At 42.1% G+C, this 21,222-nt stretch overlaps 1 protein-coding gene across 2 annotated transcripts in view; it reads left to right on the top strand.

The window, feature by feature from the left end:
• Positions 1-20,924, top strand: part of OCRL (OCRL inositol polyphosphate-5-phosphatase) — a 48,918-nt gene extending 27,994 nt beyond the window's left edge. Inside the window, exons 16-24 of one of the 2 annotated variants that reach the window (XM_043896181.1) lie at positions 4,151-4,261; positions 4,846-5,011; positions 5,298-5,533; positions 12,785-12,808; positions 15,574-15,690; positions 16,587-16,671; positions 17,255-17,382; positions 18,160-18,271; positions 18,477-20,924. In XM_043896181.1, coding sequence (XP_043752116.1) covers positions 4,151-4,261; positions 4,846-5,011; positions 5,298-5,533; positions 12,785-12,808; positions 15,574-15,690; positions 16,587-16,671; positions 17,255-17,382; positions 18,160-18,271; positions 18,477-18,601 — 1,104 coding nt within the window. In that variant the 3' untranslated portion in view covers positions 18,602-20,924. The remainder of the gene's footprint in view (positions 1-4,150; positions 4,262-4,845; positions 5,012-5,297; positions 5,534-12,784; positions 12,809-15,573; positions 15,691-16,586; positions 16,672-17,254; positions 17,383-18,159; positions 18,272-18,476) is intronic. The other variant, XM_043896182.1, reaches the window with a different exon arrangement.
• Positions 20,925-21,222: the final 298 nt, after the last annotated feature.

A 21,222-nucleotide genomic window follows, 5' to 3' on the forward strand; every position in this document is an offset into this window, starting at 1 on the left:
TCTTCCCATCCTGGAGCATGGGTTTTTGTTGTTGTTTTTAAAATTTATTTTTTTATTGAAGGATAATTGCTTTACAGAATTTTGTTGTTTTCTGTCAAACCTCAACATGAATCAGCCATAGGTATACATGTATCCCCTCCCTTTTGAACCCCCCTCCCATCTCCCTCCCCACTCCACCCCTCTAGGTTGATACAGAGCCCCTGTTTGAGTTCCTGAGCCATACAGCAAATCCCACTTGGCTATCTATTTTACACATGGTAATGTAAGTTTCCATGTTACTCTTTCCATACATCTCACCCTCTCCTCCCCTCTCAGGAGCACAGGTTTTAAATTTCTCTTTAACTCTGTTGCATCCTGGGCTGAAGTAATGGCCAATATTTGAATTGTTTTGTCTCTGTTGTCAGAGTAAAGTTTTTGTTTTCCTGTTGTATTTTCTAGGTGTGTATTATTAGTACACAGGTTATATTCTGGGATCTTGTTGACTTAATTTAGCACAGCTAGTACATATAGATTATTCCATGTAGATTTTCCAGACCTGAGGTCATATAATCTGACAGAATCTATATAGGGCAGTGCTTGATAGAATGGACCTTATAGCTAGGCTGCTTAAACTCATCCCAGCTCAAACTCTTTCTAAATGTAACCGTGGAAAATCTATGCAACATCCCTGTACTTCTGCTTCTTCCTCTATAAAATGGGGATAATGGTATATCCTCAAGAGGATTAATGAGTTCAGACATGCCAAGAGCACAGTAGGATGGATTTCTTTCCTCTGTGCATATGTAAATTTTTTTGACTTCTGAGATTGGTTCTCAGCAATATGTCTTATCCAGCTCCTGTCTTAGAGGGGAGTGGTTTTGGAGCATTTCCTTTATGTAGAAATTTAATTCTTGGTCTTAGAATAGATTCTAAATTTTATTGAGTCAATCATGACTTGACTTTCATCCATTTTGATATTTTAAAATAATAATGAGTAATAATAGTATGTGTTTCTCAAGTAGTAACTAGTATGTAGCAGACACCGTGCTAGGCAATCTATACACATCTCATTTGCTCCTCACAACAATGCTTTGAGTTAAATATTTCTCATTTATCAGATGAGCAAGTGAAAAACCAGTGAGTTTAAATAAACTTCCTTAAAAAGCATTTAGCTAGAAGAAGAGCTGAGATTCAAATCTTAAGCCTGTCTAATTCCCAAACTTATAGATGATCTTTCCACTACCCCTGCAAGGCCTCCAGAGGTCCAGAGAACTTACTGAGTACATGTACCTTCAGATACTACTTTTTGCCCACTTCATTTCTAGCTTAGACTTGTAGACTGCCATGTTTTCTTCATTTGAGTTCTCTTAATCCATTTTTAGAAGAATATCTTCCTCCCAAACACTAACCTTTTTAGTTTCATCAGCTATGCTTAGCTTTTCTGTGTATATTTTTTTTTCAGAACCTCAGAATGTTTCTAATACTCCATACATATTAATTCAAAGCTCCCAGAAGGATATTTACAGGTTTTCCATGCTTTCTGTGTATTTTTGTGTATCTTTGCTAAATTAGGCTCAGATGGTAAAGAATCCGCCTGCAAGGTAGGCGACCTGGGTTCAATCCCTGGGTTGGGAAGATCCCCTGGAGAAGGGAATGGCTACTCCTCCAGTATTATTGCCTGAAGTATCCCATGGACAGAAGAGCCTGACAGGCTATGGTCAATGTGGTCACAAAGAGTCAGACACAACTAAGCGACTAACACATACATATTAATGCAGAGCTCCCAGCAGGATATTTACAGTTTTTCCATGCTTTCTGTGTATATTTGTGTATCTGTAATAAAGGTCTACCTTTCTAGTTTTTAATACTTTTTAAATTACACAGAGATGCAAACATGTTTTCTCTTTAAAATAAAAATAAGCAAAATTCACAGGTAAAGCTGAGATCTTCAGCACCCGTTCTAGCCTCCACTCCCACTTTTTGCCCAAGCCCCCACTCCTTAGCAAGGCCAACTACCCTTATGAGTTTCTTTTCTTTCTAGATCAGCACTCTCCAATAGATTTTCTGTGATGATGGAAATGTTCTAAATCTATCCTGTCCTGTCTAAATCTATCCAGCAGCTACTCGTTGCAGGTGGCTACTGACCACTTGAAGTGTGACTGAGAGAACAGAATTTTCGATTTGATTTAATTTGGAGTTATTTAAATGTAAATTTCCTTATGTGGCTACTGGCTGTTATATTGGTCGGCAGAGTTCTCAGTGTTTGCATTTGCTTTTCTGTTTACGCATACCCAATATGGTATTATTTGTGTGTTGCTGTGTATATATCATAAATGGTCTTATACTATATGTGTTGGTATACAACTTACTATTTTTTAATTCAGTGGTATATTCTAGAATGCTCTCCATGTCTTTATATAAAGATCTAGCTCATTGTACTTAATTCTAATTTTGTTGGTAATTTTTTTTTCTAAAATGGGTGTGTCAAGTGGTGACATTCTGTGGTGACATTTTTCCCTTCATGTGCATTAAGGGTTTTGATCATGATAATGCTCTGAGAAGAGCTTTGATTTTATTGGGTAACCACCCCATATTTTGGACTCTTAGGTATGCTATGATTAGAGGCTTTAAGAACCACATTATGTTTCTTACCACCATTCGCATCAGTGACTGTTAACAAAGGGACCAAGTGCTCAGGGGCCAATTAACTTAAGACTTGCTGTGGGCTGGCTGAGATTAAGCTGAGATGGGGTTCCAGCCCCTGCACTTGGCAATGGGATCTGTTGCATTAGTTCTCAGACTTTGGTGGATGTCAGAATTGCCTAAGAGCTTCAAAATGCATGGACCCTGTCCTCTGGAGATTTTGATCTATGGGCTGAGGCATCTGTGTTTTTAAGACCTACCCAAGTCACATACCTGGTATTTTGGAAAGGGTCTTATGCTAGAGGTTCAGTTGATTTCTTTGTACCTCAAGATTCTCAACAGTGAGAACAGTAATCCTTGCTTTGGTCACCTCACAGGTTGTTGTGAAAATAAGATGACATATGTAGAATACTTTTTGAAATAAAACTTGCAAAATGTTGAAAAATAACTTAAGAAGTATTAAATTCCTCTTGCCCTAACAATGGGTTACCCCTCAGTTCTCTAAGTATGGTTCAGATATGTAAAAACCTTTGAGATATTTGAGATATTTGGCTCAGCTTTATTTTTCATGCTTTCCTTACAGCCTCTACTGTATGCATCAATCTGTTTTTTTAAATTGAATTTGTAAAGTTTTCTATTCTGAAAAAGAAATCAGGATCTTAATAAGTGAAAAGGCTATGTTAATTTTGTTCATTTGGAGCATTGATTTGTATAAAGTTTTAACAGTAAAAAAAAGGCGCAGCTGTGTCAGGAAGCTGAAAATGCTGTGTCAGATGGGAGTTTTTTGATCTGTTAGTCAGAATGATTTGTTTGTCTATTGTCATGCTTTTACTCTGGGACATTTTGTATCGGCTGTTTTCTAAAATGTCCGTAGGGTCTATTTACTAACATACCTTTATCATCATATAATCTGAGCATCGATATTATGATTCTTAGCATTGTGCATAACAGCTAATAGAGTTAAATGCATTAGTAGTTATTTTCTGCTATTTCAGTGCTTCATGATCATTGTTGGAAACAGGTATGTTTTGACACTGTCAATTTGTATAATGGTGGAAATAATATTTAAGCACAGTCATCACATTTTCTCCTCCACTAAATTACTTAACAGTGGAGCAAAGAATATTCTTCCTAAATATTTATTGCCAAGCTTCTTAGCACAGAGGTGTAACTTTTCCAAGAAGTTAACCAATTAACCTTACCTCTACCTTGCAGTGTGTGATTCTGTAACATTTATTTAATTCCTGTTTGTTTTACTGACCTTTGAAAGATAGATAGACTCTTTGAGATATATGAGTTGAGAGCACAGAAAACTAAATAAGGATCTATCTGGTTTGGTTTTTTTTTTTTTTTTTCAGATTATAAGGTGTGAATGAAATGAGATTTCAGAAAGTGTTGGAGGAGGTTGTTTGTGCCACAGTTTATTTGAAATGATTGCTGTAATGACCGGTTTTAAGCTGTTAGGTAATCTCACAGGAAGATGAGCTGCGAGCATGCAAGACTGAAAAGAGGGTTCATTTTCTTTCAGGTGAAGGTTGTGGATGAACGGAGGTACCGGAAAGTGTTTGAAGATATTGTACGCATCATGGACAGAATGGAAAATGATTTCCTTCCTTCCTTAGAACTCAGCCGGAGAGAGGTGAGCATACCCAGTCCCCTGCCCATAGTGGTCAGCACAGGGGAAATTGTGTAACTAGCAGAGTTGTGAATACTGTGTGAACTGAGGGCAAAGTGCCTCTGTTCCAGTCCCTGTGCTGACCGCAGGCACCTGTCCTACCCTCTCTGAGCCACAGTTTCCTTTTCTGGATAAAGGGACAATTGTGAGGATTACTTGAGTTAATACATGCGAAGCCCTTAAAACAGCACTAGGCACAAAGTAAGCCCTCAGATGTTAGCTGCTCTTATTTAATATTGCAGATTTGCTGGTTAATTCATATCTCAGGAACCAGAAGTTGATCACAGGATACATGCCCTGATCTGAGGTCAGGTTATCCTCTCAGGATCCCAGGAACACTCAGTAACCTAGAGAAGTAGTGAGACCTGCCTCACTCCTCTGCCATTGTGAGAGGGGATGGTGGACAGCTGGCTCACTTGGCGAGTACATCAGCAGTTAATAATGGTTAATAATGACCTTATTCTTTATTCATATTCTCTATGGAATAATCCAACTGACTTTCTTCCCCTACTAGTGATGCATGTTTGTGTCTGTCTGTTATTCCCCAGTTTGTGTTTGAGAATGTGAAGTTTCGGCAACTACAAAAGGAGAAGTTCCAGATCAGCAACAATGGACAGGTTCCCTGCCATTTTTCTTTCATCCCTAAGCTTAATGACAGCCAGTACTGCAAGCCATGGCTTCGGGCTGAACCTTGTGAGGGCTACTTGGAGCCAAGTGAGTTTCCCCTTTACCATTGTCTCTGCTCACGATGTACCGTCCCCTCGTGACTCCCATCCCCTCCCGACTCCCATCCCCTCCCTTTGTTTAACTTCTTGTTTTCTAACCACACGTCTCTCACCTTCACTGTCATTATATTGGGGTTTCTCCCTTTTTTGTGTGTCCCATCTCTCCTTCATCACTTGATGATTTTTTTAGAGGACAGTTCTTCTGTTGGTTCTCATCCCCTTTCTGCTTTTCCACTGGAAGTTTCTGTTACCTTGTATCATCTCTTACATTTCAGATGAGACCGTGGACATCTCCCTTGATGTGTATGTCAGCAAGGACTCTGTGACCATCCTGAACTCAGGGGAAGATAAAATTGAAGATATTCTCGTCCTCCACCTGGATCGAGGCAAAGATTACTTCTTGACCATCAGTGGAAATTACCTCCCAAGTTGTTTTGGTACATCCTTAGAGGCTTTGTGCCGAATGAAAAGACCAATCCGAGAAGTTCCTGTTACCAAACTCATAGACTTGGTAAGAGGCATCTTAAGGCGTGAATCTCCCTAAGATGGAAATTTAACAGTGCTTCAGTGATGTCCTCCTTGTCTCTGTGCTTTCTCTTCGGTCAGGGCTGGTGGGAGGAGGTGGAGGGTGGACCACAAGCGATCAATAAGAATGTCACTTTACTCTAGCCTGCCTTTCATTGGATTAAGCCTAAAAGGAAAGAGAAGAGAGTAATCTGTAATTGACTCTTGTCGTGACTATAATAGATAATACAAAATTCCCTGAGTGAGATTAAAGCCTCCCTTTTCAGAGATGCAATGCTTAACTGTTACACTCTTCATATTTTCAAGTCATTTTTGTATAAATTAACATGTACGTGAGGTCCAGTGAGGGGAAGGGCAATATTATCCTCATCAAACTTAGGAGGAAACTGAAGCACAGAAACAATAACCTACCCCAAGTGGAATAAGTTAGTGATGAATCTGTTACCCAGATTTTCTCACTCCCAGTCCAGAGCTTCTCACTGTATCGTATCTGATCCAAGTCAAACTTGGCTGTTTGTTGGAGCAGAGACCAAAATGAAGCTCAGGGTACCTGCCTCAGAGCCCCCGGGGGTCCTTACCCAAGTGCAGGCCCCTCCCCCTACTCACCTGTGGCAGTGGAATCAGAATCTCAGGGTGCAGGGTCTGGGGATCTGTGTTTTTGTCAGCATCCCAGATGGTTATAATGTGCCCTGAAGTTTGATACAAGTTTAATGTGACTCAACTGGAGAAAAGAGAAGAGGAGGATTTCCGCTTCCCAACACCAAGCTATGTACTTATGGAGGAAATGCTTGTTATTTTCAGGAACATAAATTATCTAGTAACAACTATTAGAACCTTTCTCCTATGGAGAAGGAAATGGCAACCCACTCCAGTATTCTTGCCTGGAAAAGTCCATGGACAGAGGAGCCTGGCAGGCTGTAGTCCATGGGGTTACATGACTGAGCATGCATGCAAGAGGAAGGTAGAGGGAGATGGGTTGGTAGCAATAAACTGGTAGAACTTAACAGCAACAACAAAAAAGAACCTTTCTTCTGAATGAAAATATTGTATTTGTGTGCAGACCTCTTTGGGAAGTACACTCGGTCTTTTACCACAGAAAATTAAATGATGTGACAGCCATATGTTATCATTACCACCAGTATTCACATTGATCCTTTTGGCTTAGCTGGAGCAGTGATTGTATCATCTGGCAGGGAGGACTAGACCGGCGGGCAGGCTGCTGGCTTGTCAGAGTATGATCCATTCTGTTGCCATGGAATTGTTGTAGCGATGACTCAGATGGCAGATTAAAACCCTTGAGCTCATTTGCAGCGTTCTTTCTTGGAATTATGCTTGTTTCCCTAGAGCCCTCATGACTGAGTGTATTACTTTTCATGATACTTATTTTTTTCTTCTACCATCATATTCCTGTGTTTTAGATTTATTATTTCACCTTTTAGAATACATTCTAAATGAAGTTGTTGCCCTTTCTTTTTCCTACCACCTTGCCTCCATCCCAAACGCCATTTCCTAGCTTTCTTGTTCCCAACTTTTATTATGAAACTGGCACATGTGCAGAAGAATTGAAAGAATGGTACAGTAGACAACACCCACATGCTTTACACACGTATACCGACATATACCTTTTTTTGCTATGTTGTTCAAAACTAAGTGGTGATGTGTCACTTACCAGTGTACACTTTGACCTGCTTCTTGAGAAAAAGGACACTTTCTATATCAGCACAATGCCATTATGACACCTGAGAAAACTAGCCAGTCAATATTCAGATTTTTCCACTTGTCCCAATAATTCCTCTCGTAGCTTTGTAAAGCCAAGATCCAATTCAGATTCATGCAGTACATTTGGTGAGGTCTCTGCAGTCTCTTCTAGAGAACAGTTCTTCCCTTTTTTTCTTTTGATGACGTTGGCTTTTTAAGAATCCAGGACAACTGTCCAGTCAAGGGCCTGCCATTTTAAAAATTTGTCTGATTGTTTCCTCTTAATGATTTTTTAAACTTATCCTTTTGTACTCCCTCTAACTGGAACCTTTTGCTCAGAGTTAGTTCAGGCACTATACTACCCTTTACTCTAATTGTCCCATCTTAATTAAAGGGATGGGAAGGAGACTTAACCAGCATTAAGGAAAGTTTCTTTAAGATATTATCAGGTAATTCAGCCACATTTGACCATGAATAGGAAGTAGCCAAAGTCTTTAGTGGAGTTAATGGCTCTGTAGAAAGCCTTTTTCCTTCTTTTTGTGCACACATCATTCAGAGTTTGTTTTTTAAATAAAACCCTGATCATTTGAGCTTTTCTTAAATTGTGTTTGTGAAGTCACAATTTACTCTGTTTAAAGGTTTAATTTTGTAGGATTTAGGGTCCCGATTCTTTTCACAGCCCGTTGCATTTAATTATTATTAAATTCCTGGATCTCATTGATGAAGAAATTATCCATATTAGTGTGGGGAAACAAACAAGAAATCTGTTATTGTACCCCCATTTGTAATACCTTCCCATGCTGTTTTGGCTTGATTTTGACCATCTGAAATGCTTCAGTTTGTTTGTTCATGCTTGTTCCAAGACCCAAGATGATAGTTCAAATCCCATGAGACGGTACCCATTGTCCTTTTTTGTATTATTTACTCTAAAATTTGAGTGAAACCAGAAATGAGTTCAGTGCCTGTGTTGACTTTCCTGTGCTGTTTTCACCAAGATCCTTCTGCTACATGCTCTTCCCCACAAGTGCAGAATAAAGTAACTGGTGTAAATCCTTTTCATTCTCCCTGATAGTGACTTCGCCACTACTAGAGCTATTAGGATTAGCACAGGTGACAAACAGGATGATCTCTTTGTAATTATCTTTATTCTTTTCCAGAATTAAGGTAGATTTTTCTGGTTTATTAAGTAGCATATACTTGTCAATATGTATTCATTGTATATTGAATACAAATTATTAGAGAGTTTATTGGGTTCCTATAATTCAGTGGTGATGAAAGTTTACTTGTATTTACAATATGGCTAAATTCTAAACCAAGGTTAATAGGAAGTTTGGTTAGAGATCATCTAAACTTAACTTCCTTTACTGACCCATGTCCAGTGTGTTTGGTAAGTCAATATTTTAGAAAGTTATTTAAAATGAGTCGTTTAGAATGTGGAACTTGTAATTTATACTAACAAATAGATTCCTTTCCTGTGCTGCTCCCTCAAGCCCTTATATGCTGTAAAAGCTTATTGATTGATGAGCTAATTTCTGTGAAAGTCAGTCTCAGAATCAGCCTATTTTGGTGTGTGAAGCTGCCTAGATAGGGTGGGAATGGAGGATGGAGAGTCTTGAAGTCAACCGATGAGTTTATACTGGAGCCAGAGGGCATCTAGACCCATCAGAAGTCTTTGATGAGTAGTATGTGGTTGTAAATGGTCACATTAGTAGGTGGTTATAAACAGACACATTTGGAGGGACATTCTAGTTTACATGTAGATCGGACTAGTGGAAAAGGAGACTAGGCCTGAACCCATCTGATTTAGCTAAAGGTTTGGCTTGTAAATACAGAGATGGAAAAAGTTGAGGGATGAGGGACCCAGCTGTATTTGCTTGGGGACATGTCTATTAAGGGCTTTTCTGGTCACTCAGATGGTAAAGAATCCACCTGCAATGCAGGAGACCTGGGTTTGATCCCTGTGTTGGGAAGATTCCCTGGAGGAGGGCATGGCAACCCACTCCAGTATTCTTGCCTGGAGAATCCCAGTGGACAGAGTAACCTGACAGGCTACAGTCCATGAGGTCGCAAAGAGTCGGACACGACTGAGCGACTAAGCACATCACATGTCTATTAACAGAATGATATCAGAAATCTGAAATAGCATGAATAACAACTTGGTGATTAGTTTGTTTCCAGTGATCTCTTCAGTAGATGTTTGTTTTGTCTTCCTGACCTAATGACCCATTTCTTATCCTGTGAAGTTTAAGGTTTGTGTTTCTTTTTAGATTTCACATGAATGAATCCTTTCTAGAACTTCAATATCTGTTCAGTTTTCTGCTTTTTATTTTTAAATTTGAATCTGCCTCTAAATGACTTTTTTACATGATTTTCATTGCATTTATTACTGGGAAATTTCCTCTAAGGCTGAATGCTGGGGTGAAGAATGATTTGCAGTGTATTTGTGATAAGCCAGTGTTCCTGCTGGGGACTCCTGGGCTCTTTTTCCTTTTTTTTTGAACTTTTTATTTTGTATGGGGTATAGCCCATTGACAATGTTGTGATAGTTTCAGCTGAACAGGGAAGGGACTCAACTGTACATATACATGTATCCATTCTCCCTCAAACTCCCCTCCCATCCAGGCTTGGCTGCCACATAACATTGATCATACTATGATCAACATGTAACCTTTTGCAGCCAGTAATCAAGTCAGTTGAACTAAGTGATTAGCAGCAATGGTAGGCCTGCCTTAGGAGATGCTCTTTTTTAGTGGGGGCTAAGTGATGTTTCTATTTTCAGAGTTGAACCTAGAGTTGAATAAGTATAAGTTACACCCACTTTCTGCCTGAAGCCAGAGGAATAAACTATCAATGTTAAGTCTGCTGCACCTCCACCAGTACCAGAGACCTTTTGATTTCAGAGTTTTCTCTTGTATCCATTCATTTTTAAAAAAAAATATTATGTTCCCATTATTAGGTGAGGTGCCTACTCTCTCCCACTTGATCTACCTCCTTAGCCTTTTAATGATTCCCTCTGCCTCTGTTTCCCTAACCTTGCATTTGCCCTCTTCAGGACTGTCAGACTGATCTTTTTGTAATACAGCTATGGGGCCTATCCTTTCCTTGCTTAAAGGCAGACCTTTGACTCCCCCACACCTGCTGAATACAATCCAAATTGCTTTACCTGTCATTCAAGGCCCTGCAGAGTCTGACTTCAACATACCTTTTTAGATTTATTTCCTGATAGTTTTTTCATTCCCCCTTTATCCTCCCCCAGGAACCATATAACCAACTTTTCCCTGATCTCACCACCTTTGTTTCTTTCTGCCCCCCCCCCCCTACTTGTAATGTCCCCACCTTGTCTCTACCCTTTAAAATCCTGTGACTCTTTTAAGGGCCAGTTGGACTTCTTTCTTTGTACCCCTGATTTTTTGTTCATTTATTTTTACCATTTATTGAGAACTCAGATTGGTGAATTACAATAATGCCAGGCCATAAATTCTGGGCCTCTTTACCCCAACTCAGTTGCAAACCCGAGTCAAAAACCATGTCTCTCCCCTCTGTGTAGCCTCAGTTTTCATACCTGCCCCCCACCACCACCCCTCAAAGACATTTAGCTCAGTGTCTTGCACTGGTAGACAGTCAGTGCTCAAAGAAGACCTTTTTGATGGTTTGGCAGGTTAGTATATAAAAACTCTGCCTGGTTTTACTCATCATATCATATGGCACATATTCATGGGAAGGAAAATAGAGAAGTCTGTCAGGAAGATTCTCTGTTTGTTAATAAGTAGTTCTAAATTTTAAAAAAGATTGTACTCCAAAATTGAGTTAACTTAGACATTTGGCCCTCAGAATTAACTTCCAAAGTATTATAATTGCAATACTATAAATTTTGTATACTTTATAAAGCACTATTATTCTGATAACTTTTATTTCATTCTATATATGATATTTCATTGTATCTATGCTACAAAAGCATGTTTAACTCATAATGTAGCTAATAATACTAAAAACTCTACCCATCATATGGAACAGTCATGTGGGACAAATGCACTCAGCACTACTAGTTGGAGTGTCAGGGAACACATACTTCCCCACCTCCAACCTCCTGCACATTTCTGATGGTGAGATCAGGATTTCTCCTTTCACTCTCAGACCGAGACATGGGATTTCTATTCAGATTCTTGGTGGCCCCTGACAGGGTTGGGAATTGTTGGGGAGGTGCAGGGAGCTTTGAGAGACCTGGCCTGCTGCCGGCCTTTTGCACCACCGCTGCACGCCCTTTACCTCCCTCCCCTACTCTGAGTTTTAGGCCACTTCTGTGTGCCTGTGAGGTAAATGTTGTTGCCTCTGTTAGAGATGGAGAAACTGAGGCTCTGTGAAGTTCAGTAGCTTGCCTGCAGTCCATACAAAATGAATAAGAGGTAGAATGAAGATTCATACCCAGGACTGCCTGACACCCATGCCTGTACTGTTCCCACTAACCCTGCTGCCTTGTAACTGTCTTTAGCCTGCCAGAGAATAGACTACATTCTTGAAGATTTCCTCCACCTCTCTGTCTAGGAAGCAGTCAGTTTATCCTTTTCTGAGTTACCTAAGGGAACATAGTGGTCATGACTGTGGAGTCAGTCAGACTTGCGTTCTAATCCTGATTCTGCCACTTAATACCTAAGAGTGTGGCCGTGGGCAAATAATTTAATCTCCCAGAGCCTCAGTTTCCTCATCTGTAAAATGGGAATAGTATCTACTTTGCATTTGTGCAGAGACTAAATGGCACTGTATATGAGCCCGTTGCAGTTACCGCTACATGGCAGATACCCCTTAAGTGGTGGCAGTAGTTATTGTTGCTGTTGTCTTTGTTAGATGGTAATAATGGTGAAACACAAAGATGATTAAAAGATACCTTCTTCCCTCTTCCTTGCTTCTCTTTTTTTCTGTTATGCCCTATAGGAAAACACACTAGGGGATAATGATGGATCTTATGGTCCACAAAGGTCTGGAATGAAATGAATTTGTATTGTAGAGAGACTTCATACTTGGGGACTCTAACGGCCCTTGAGGAGGGGAGAGGGTACCAGGCAGGGGAAAGGAGTGAGAGAGCCCGCTCGCTAAGCTGAGAGGCACGGCAGCGGAGAGGAGAGATGCTCAGCGTCTCCTTCTGCATGGCTGCTCTCGGGCTCACAGACACATTCTTCCATTGAAGTGGCACTAGGGTGAGCGAGATGCCGCCCAGCAGCACAGGAAGAGGAAACCCCAGTGGGCGTTTGGCTGGTCAGCTGTCATCTGCAAACGGACACCAAAGTCTAGGACTGCACACGTATGTTTCTTAAGCGATAGTCTCAACAAACTGCCCAAAATTGAATATGCATAATCGAGAAATTTGTATGTGAGAATGTGTTCCATTTTCAACAGAATTTATTTGAAGAATTTAAAGCTGTTTAAAATACATGTATCTAGTAAGCTAGTGCATTCTAATAATACTGATCTGTTTCTAATTCTGTAAATTAATTCTAATCATTTTCTATCTGTCAATGACTTTCTTTTCCTGCTCCGCTCTCAGGAAGAAGACAGCTTCCTAGAAAAGGTAATGCAATCCATTGGTGATTATGCATTTCCCTGTACTTGGTTAACATTTAACCATGGTCCTTGGAATTTATCCCTCAGCTTTCCCATATCAGAGATCTCTGACTCCATGAGAATTCCCCCAAATTCTGCCAGCTGTGTTTAAGTGTGTCTAAAGTACAGGAAAGATACTTAATACACCTGCCAAACCATTGAGACCCAGAACATAAAAGCAATAGGACCCAAAGTTCCAGATTACTATTTTTTGAAATGAGAAGTAACTGAAGAGCTGTCTCAATGTATATGAAAGCTCATAAGATGGAGGAGGGTACCGCTTAGCCATTCTCCATTTTCAATGATAGTAAAAGCAGAAGTGAATTTCTGTTGCATTAAGAGTGATTTGGGGGAAGTGATAAGAGTAATTACCGAAAGAATACACAGATATGGTCAAGAATAGAGCATTGAATAGAATCCTAGACCTGAATGAGATCATAGGGATCATGTGGTAGAGTTCCCTGCCTTCAGACAGGATAAGATGTCATCTCCATTCTAATAGACAATCCAGGAAGGTTGAGAACCTCACTGAAGTCATCCTGCTCCTGACATCAAGGGTGTGGGGCACAGGGGACTAGAACCCGGGTCTCCTGCATATCCAGTGCAGGAACCAAGTGAGCACTCCTTCTATGGTCCTTTGCCACCTCTCCATCCTCAAGCTGGAGGGCGCCCGGCTCCACACAGGGTCATCTAATAGAGAAACATGGGCTTGAAAACCATTCTTAAAATACTTTCACACAGTATCTAATGTGACCTCCCCATTTGGTGGAGTTTAATGTGTTTTGATGGTAGGCACGGCATACTGTTTTTGTGCTTCAGTTAATAGCACAAAGGTTACAGAGTGTGGGCTTATCAAGCACTGAATGTCTCCCATTGAAAGAAGACACAGCGTGCCTGGTTTCTCTTTGAAAAATTAGAGTTCAGGATCATTTGTGGACTGTTTTTAAAGTTTGTTTCTTGGTCGTAATCTTTCTCTAGACTTTGGAGACAACAAGCATGACATTTCATATTAGCACACATGAATTTGAAAATAGATAGTGGATGGTGTATGTAACCTGGTGGCATTTTATTAACCTTTTTAAACCACTAAGGATTGAGACGGCTCTGCTTCCCAACCCTTTCCTGTTAATAGCAGGCCATGTGTCTTTTCATCTTGAACAGTGCCTCGTGTTGCCTTAATGCCTTAGTACAGGCAAAGTGCTAATTGGATGTCAGATTTTTTAAAAACTACATGAATTGGTGCTGAATAATTTATTCTGCTGAAGAATCCGTACATGTGTTGCATTTGGTCCAGAAAGTGAGCAGAGTGCATTATGGACAGTGTTTTGGCTCAGGTATCGTGTGGATGCCTGGATTTAATACTTGCAAGTGAAAAGAAGTTAATGGATGAGCCATGATTGGAGGTCTGGCAGCTCTAGGAGACGTGAATATAAAGTGATGGATTCCCAGGGAAAGAAAGGAAACAAAATGAATGTGAAGAAGATAGATTTTAAATGCTCACCAACTGTCATGCTCCCTTCTCTTCCTGATGCCCGTAGAAAGGCACAGTGGCTTTAAAAGGTCACCCGTGCATGTTGAAGAACAGAATGCTCTTCTTAGCCCTCTGTCTGTTCTAGTGTATGCGCGCTCTGAAAGTAGTGAAATACTTCTCTTCTTTCCCTTCAAGTGACACAGCTAAGGGTTGTGGATCAAATTTACAACACTTCCTAAGTTTGAGTATATATAATATGTGACCTTAAGCCAGAGGTGTAGGAGGAGGTGGAAGATGCCAAAAACTTGTCACCATTTTCTGCACTAGATTTTGTATGAAGGCTGTCTTCAGATGCCTTTTAAGCTATTTCAGAAATCTTTGTGATATATTTTATATTTGACTATATAAACATGAAATCATTGAGTTTATTCCCCATTTTCCAGTTCAGATTTAGTTACTGATCTACCTTATGTCGCTTCTGGGTTTTCCTCTGAGGTTCCTTCAGGAGAATCTAAGAGAGAGTAGAAAGTTAGGTGAATGGAGTCAAAGGCCTGAGAACTCTTCGCTGAACTGTTACTATAAAGAATAACTTCTGGACTCAGAGCCTAGACTTTTTGTGGTATTTCTGGCTCTTGGTATGCTGTGTTTAGTTTACTATTTTTGGATTTTAGGACTTTGAGTTTTAGTGTCTTAAGATTAGATCTTCTATCAAGCCTGAAATATTCATGCATGTAGGTCTAATGTGAATTGTCTTTCATTCTTGAGGATCAGAGAACGCCATTTAAATCAACAATGCAAGCTCTGATACTTGTGGTAAGACCTAAAAGAAGAATAAATTAAAGTCAACAAAAACCTCAGTAGCTGCTGCTCTCCAAGTGCTCTGTTGACAATTGTAACTTAATGGTCCGTGAGTCTCCAGTAGTGTGTGGACTCTACCGTGACTGTATTGCCGGTTCTGTGTCATCCTTGAAAGGATTTGCAGTGCACAGTGCATCGACATGAGAAACTTAGTAAACCCAGAAGGAATGCTTAACGGTTAAGTGAAGCATCTTGTTAGAAAAAGAGATCATTTAACTGTGGAAATCCATATTGAGTGCCTTGTGACCAGGAGCGTTCCAGTGAGAAAAAAAACAGTCTTAAGAGCTGAAGATCAGATAATACCCACATAAGCAAAACTTGGCGGGGGGCAGGGTGGAGGAAATGGTTTCACACAGGAACTTTTATTGAGACCCTTTTGACTCTCACTCTTTTTCATCTATTAGGAGAAATCCCTTCTACAGATGGTTCCCTTGGATGAAGGTGCCAGTGAGAGACCTCTTAAGGTCCCCAAGGAGATCTGGCTCCTGGTAGACCATTTATTCAGATACGCCTGTCACCAGGTGAGTGAGGGCAGGCCTCCGGGCACCTTTGGAAGGCACCTGAGTCCACTGGGAAATGATAGTACTTCATGTCAGTATAGATAGTGCTTTTAACTTTCCCAAGCCACTTCTGCAGAACAGCACTGTCACATGAGAGCACCTGGGCAAGTGGATGTATAGCTGTGAGAGCTGAAGCAGGCAGGCTCGGGGATTTACCTGAGACCATGGCTTAAGTGTAGTGGCAGAGTAGGGCCCAACTGAGCTCCCCTGTCCCCTGGCCACACACGCTTTCCCCTGGACCACTCAGCACCTGAGTCTGGAGCACCTGCTTCAGCTGTCACCTTGGCATCACAGATTTCAAAGTCCAAAGCAAACTTCCATCCCATTTTTAAAATTTGCCCTTACTTTTCAGTTCCATCTAAAATACCTACCATCCCCAACCCATTCTCCCAAAAAAGAAAATTTTCTTGGGACTACATTGAAAGATAATGTTGTCTTACTACTGAAAAGTAACAGAACTTGAAAGCAAGGTTTGGTGCGGACATACCCTTGACTCCTGCCCTAGCAGTCTGTGTGTCGGTATTTGGATATGGTCCCCTGTTTGGACTCCACCTTCTGTACCTGTCAGGAGCCTGGAAGTGGGAATGCCTGATGTCCCCGTCAAGTCATCCAGTCCCCTGCCCTGTCAGGTGCAGGCTGAAACCTTTGACGATAATCTCCTAGTTTGAGAGAAAATTTCACATGGATTATAGAGATGATAAAGGGAAAAGGTGCCATCGTCACACCTCTGTTCCTCATCATGGATGATGCCTCTTCCTTCCCCTCACTTTCTGCTGCTCTCCTGATCCCTGGGTAATCATCAGAACCTTAGGGCTGGTCATTTTGCGTTGTTCCATTCATTGTAACCTCTTTGGTAGGAGGATCTGTTCCAAACCCCTGGAATGCAGGAGGAGTTACAGCAGATCATTGATTGTCTGGACACCAGCATTCCCAAGACAATCCGTATCCTTTTCGACAAAGGCTTAGGAAGCTGGATGTGCACTCGCTCAAACTCTTCTTCCCACCTGCATGTGATTTTTGTGTTTTCCATATTTATTTTATTTGTAACTGTCTTTTGACTATACAGTTTTCAATTCCCTTTAGGAACTTTCACACTTTCTCTGTATGAGACACTTACTAAAAGGAATCAAAGGGTAGATAACCATGAATTGTAATTGGCATGGGACGTATGACCTACAGCCGTGGTGCTGCTCTGCTTTATGCCAGTGATCACTCCTGCCACCACATGGCAGGGAGGAGGATGGGAAACCTTGGTGATGAGTTTCCAGTGTGAACTGTCATTCTGCAGGCCACGTTCCCTTGACTCTCGAGTCAGGCCAAACCTCCCAAGGGTGTTCGATCAATTCTCTAACAACTCAGCTGCAGCATAACTGGACCACTAAAATATCAAACCCCAATTAGGATCAGGGTGCCCTGAATTAAGAGGAAGAAAACCACCCCTGAGGGAACTTGAGGGAGGGAGCACATTGCATCTAAGTGTGGCCTTTTTCCTGGAGCCTCTTTCCCTTGACAGAAGGCCATCCAGCTGGCAGTAACCACTCAGTGGCTGAGGCACTGCTCATTTTCCTAGAAGCCCTACCGGAACCTGTCATCTGTTATGAGCTCTATCAGCGATGCCTCGACTCTGCTCAGGATCCCCGGATCTGCCGACAGGTGAGTCTTGTTGCTCTGAGAATGTGTTTGAGGCAAGTTCTCCCACAGAGAAATCACTCATTTTTACAAAGCCAGCTGGACAACCAGCTGTGTACTAGGACGGGTCTCGATCTGTTCAGAGCAGGACACCAGCATTGAAAGTTGGGACTCTTCAACTGTAGCCTGTGTTGTTTCCTATTATATTTGCCACCCTCTTCCAGTTAGCCCGTTGAGTAGGGTGCACACCTCTTCTCCGGGGTAAGATTGGTAAAACTGATCACATGCAGCATTCTGGCCGACATGACCAGGAAGGGTGGGTGACACTCGTGAGCCTTTCTTTTTGTCTTCTCAGTGTTTGTTTTTAATCTTGAAATGCTTTTGAGGCACAATAGCTGAGAATACCTCTGAATCAGACTAGTGAGTATCGGGAGGTGCTCCCACCCATGCCAAATGGCATTGCACAGAAAACCATTCAGCTTGGCAGATGCCACCGCCACCTTCCTGGGGAGATTGGGAGAGACCAGACTGATACCCATCTGCACCTGAGGCAGGGCGTGCATATGACTATGTGTTAACGTGGCCTGCTCATTGAGTGGACAGGGGCCAAACAGGATGACCATTCTGCCATGTGAGTTACCATTCAACAGGTAGCATTGGTCATGAGTCAATAAGGGAGGGGTCCTGTAAGGGTTGAATTATAAACTGCTTTCATGGCAGCTGCAAGCTCTTCTTACTCCCTTCCTCCATCTGTTATCCTCACTGCCCACCCCCTTTTTTTTTTTTTAAAAAAAAAAACAGGTGATTTCCCAGCTTCCAGGATGCCATAGAAATGTTTTTCGTTATTTGATGGCATTCCTTCGAGAACTCTTAAAATTCTCCGAATACAACAATGTCAACGCCAACATGATCGGTAAGAACTCTTCCTAGGAATGGCCACATGGGAGCATTGGTCAGGACTGTCCATGGATGGTGGACACATGTATTCCCTTCTTTGTGTCCAGGCGTGTAACAGTCACTTCCTCCCACTGCCCTCATCCCCTGGCCCCCATCCCTGAGGTTTTGCTTAGGTTGTGTCTGACTGAGGGTTTTCCCCTTTTCTTTTTCTCTCCCTCTAGCTACTCTCTTCACTAGTCTCCTCCTAAGGCCTCCACCCAACCTTATGGCAAGACAGACTCCAAGTGACCGCCAGCGTGCTACCCAGTTCCTTCTGACTTTTCTACTTGGGAGTGATGAAGACTAATGATAAGCCTTTTCCTCTTACTACTCTCCAAGGTTCTAGAGGCAGAAGATCTTGGGCCTCGAGTATTTCAGAATGATTTCAAAAGTCATGCCACAGGAAGGGTCCGTTGCAGAATTTCGAGGCTGTTGGCATGAAAAAGTTCTGTTTCTAGTGTGAAAGGAAAAGAGTCTCCTAACCCCTCCCTTGCCATATCCTACGCAGCAAGATACTTTTAGACTTATATTGCCAAGCCAAAGTTAACCATATTTTGGTGTTTTTGTGTTCTCTCTTCATAAGGCAAAGAGACCTGTATTTACACTCCTTTCCCTGGGGATGTGTGTGTTGCCCTCCAGCCCAGCCATCATGATTGTCCTTAGCACCTGAGACCTAGATTCTGAGGTGTTCCCATTCTAGGCCCACAAGCACTACTTGCCGTAGCTCAGACTTGTCCGTAGTCCTTGGTCTAAAGCACTTTGGCCCTACCGCCTCCCGTATCACCCCTTTGTGCTCTACTCCGCTAATACTACCATGTCAGAGAAAGTCGGTGAGGCTGTGACTCCTTGGGTATCTCCAACAGTGAGTTAACCATCTCCATGTGGCTTTTACATGCATCTGTGCATTCCTACCACAATGGTATCTGTGCCCCTCCCTAACATTGGCCTTTTATGGATCTATGATGAGTAGAAGCATATTCTCTTGTCTCAGACCACACTTAGTAGCAGAACATTAGGGACTATTAGAGATGACGTCTCATTGATGTGAGAGAATCACGGAGTGGAAGCACTCTTGAATGTTTCAGGAGTGAGAGTATTCATGTTCGACAGGTCCTGCTTCCTACCATCCCTTTTGGTTCTTATGCAAATTGTACACAAAAACCAACCCTGGGTGTCTGTGGGGCCCATACCCCACTTAGAAATCCACCTCTAGAGCAACGCTTGTACCACAGTCAAAAAGGGAGGCTGCACCCCAAGTGGTCCTCTCTACAGAAACTGTTCCTTCCCCCAGCAGGGGAATTGAGGATAACCCCGAGAATCCCCTCTCTGCTCTCCTGATGTACCATCACCCCTCCCACATCAGGACTGACTGGGGCTCTGCAGCCAGCTGCCCTCAGCTCCCAGTCACCTGTCCAGTGCTGCGTAAAAGAGACTGTGCAGTGGGACAAAGCAAGCACCTTCTCTCGCTCGCAAGACAACCCTCTGAGCTTGTCATTTACCCAAGCTCCTGTGGGGCAGCCCTTTTTAAAAAAATTAATCTATGTTGGTTGGCAAGCCAGCCGCTGACTGCAAAACTGCCTGATGTAATTGACTTCCTCCTGGTTTTCTTTCATTAAAACCACCCTGAGTTGACTCATTGTCACATGTTCACATGGAAACCCCAGAGCCGTGTGTATAGGCTGTGTGCAAGGTCTTAGGCATTGACTCCTGACTCTTCTAGAGCATTGAAGCAGAGAGCCAGGAAAGCACTGCCATTGAGTGGATGTTCAACTCCCCTGTCTCCCATGCATTGAGTTCTTTGGGGGAAGAAAAGGTATGTATCCTGTGATATTCTGCCTAAAGCCTTTCCTGACTGGGAATGATAGAAGTAGGAGTCAAGTTATTGGTACCAAATAGCTGCAGACCTGGTAAGTCAGGGGCTGGGTGTTGAACTCAGTTACTGGCCAACTGAGCACAACCCTTTTGTCATGTCCACCAGATCAGAAAGGGATCTGAGGAGAGGCAGGTGATTGATAGATGCTGGGGCAAGGTGGTCACACAAAGACAGGGAAGTGCCTATCCTAGACACATTTCCCAGTCGGCTACCACCTGGGGCCTTCATGTGGTCAGGGCTGTGGTTGGTGGGGACCGTGGGCAGCGTCCGGCTCGCTCTCTGTAAGGCAGGTGTACTCGGTTGCTTCACTGCCTCCACCTTCTGTCCACCTCTGGTCCTGGGATGTACACAGGGTCAAGGGTTTTAGACAATCTCTCGGGACGGGAGATCAGAAACAGAGCAGACATAAGAAATCTGTTTCCCTGCCTACTCCAGCACCCCACTCTCTAACCCCTAGGTACCTCTAATGTACTATTTCCTAGCGCCTCTGAAGTAAGGAGTTTAGATCCAGCTGGTAAGGAAAGACTCTGCAGCTATCGTTTTAGGGAAGAAATGGTTTAACCCCTCGTGATGATGTTGCATTAGTCTCCCTTTCACTGTTTCCTAATTTTTATCCTGTAATGAATGGTTTGTTATATTTCCCCAAAATGTCTTGGTCACTAAGCAAAGCTGCTAGTGGGATTCTGTATTTCGTGTCATCTTTTTTATTATAATTTATTGCAAATTTTTTCTGAATAAATATATGTTGTGTGAAAAACCAAAGTGTGATCTTAGGAAGAACTGAGGGAGTGGCTTGCTTGTGTCACCAGGTCCCACATGACTGCTGCCATCCCCCCAGCTATGCCTGGAGTAGCATTTCCTATCTTGAAAGGAAATAGCATCAGAATTCTCAGTGTACTTGCCCATGGAGAGGAGAAGAAACCACATATTATCAGAAATAAACAAAGCAGTTACAGTGCTTTCAGAAGTCAGCCAAGGATCCTTATTTTGACCCTGGGGATTCAGGCAACAAAATAACAATGTTAGAAGAAAAGATGTTGATTCTTGATGGCCGT

Source organism: Cervus elaphus, chromosome X, assembly GCF_910594005.1.
Source record: "Cervus elaphus chromosome X, mCerEla1.1, whole genome shotgun sequence".
Taxonomy (NCBI): domain Eukaryota; kingdom Metazoa; phylum Chordata; class Mammalia; order Artiodactyla; family Cervidae; genus Cervus; species Cervus elaphus.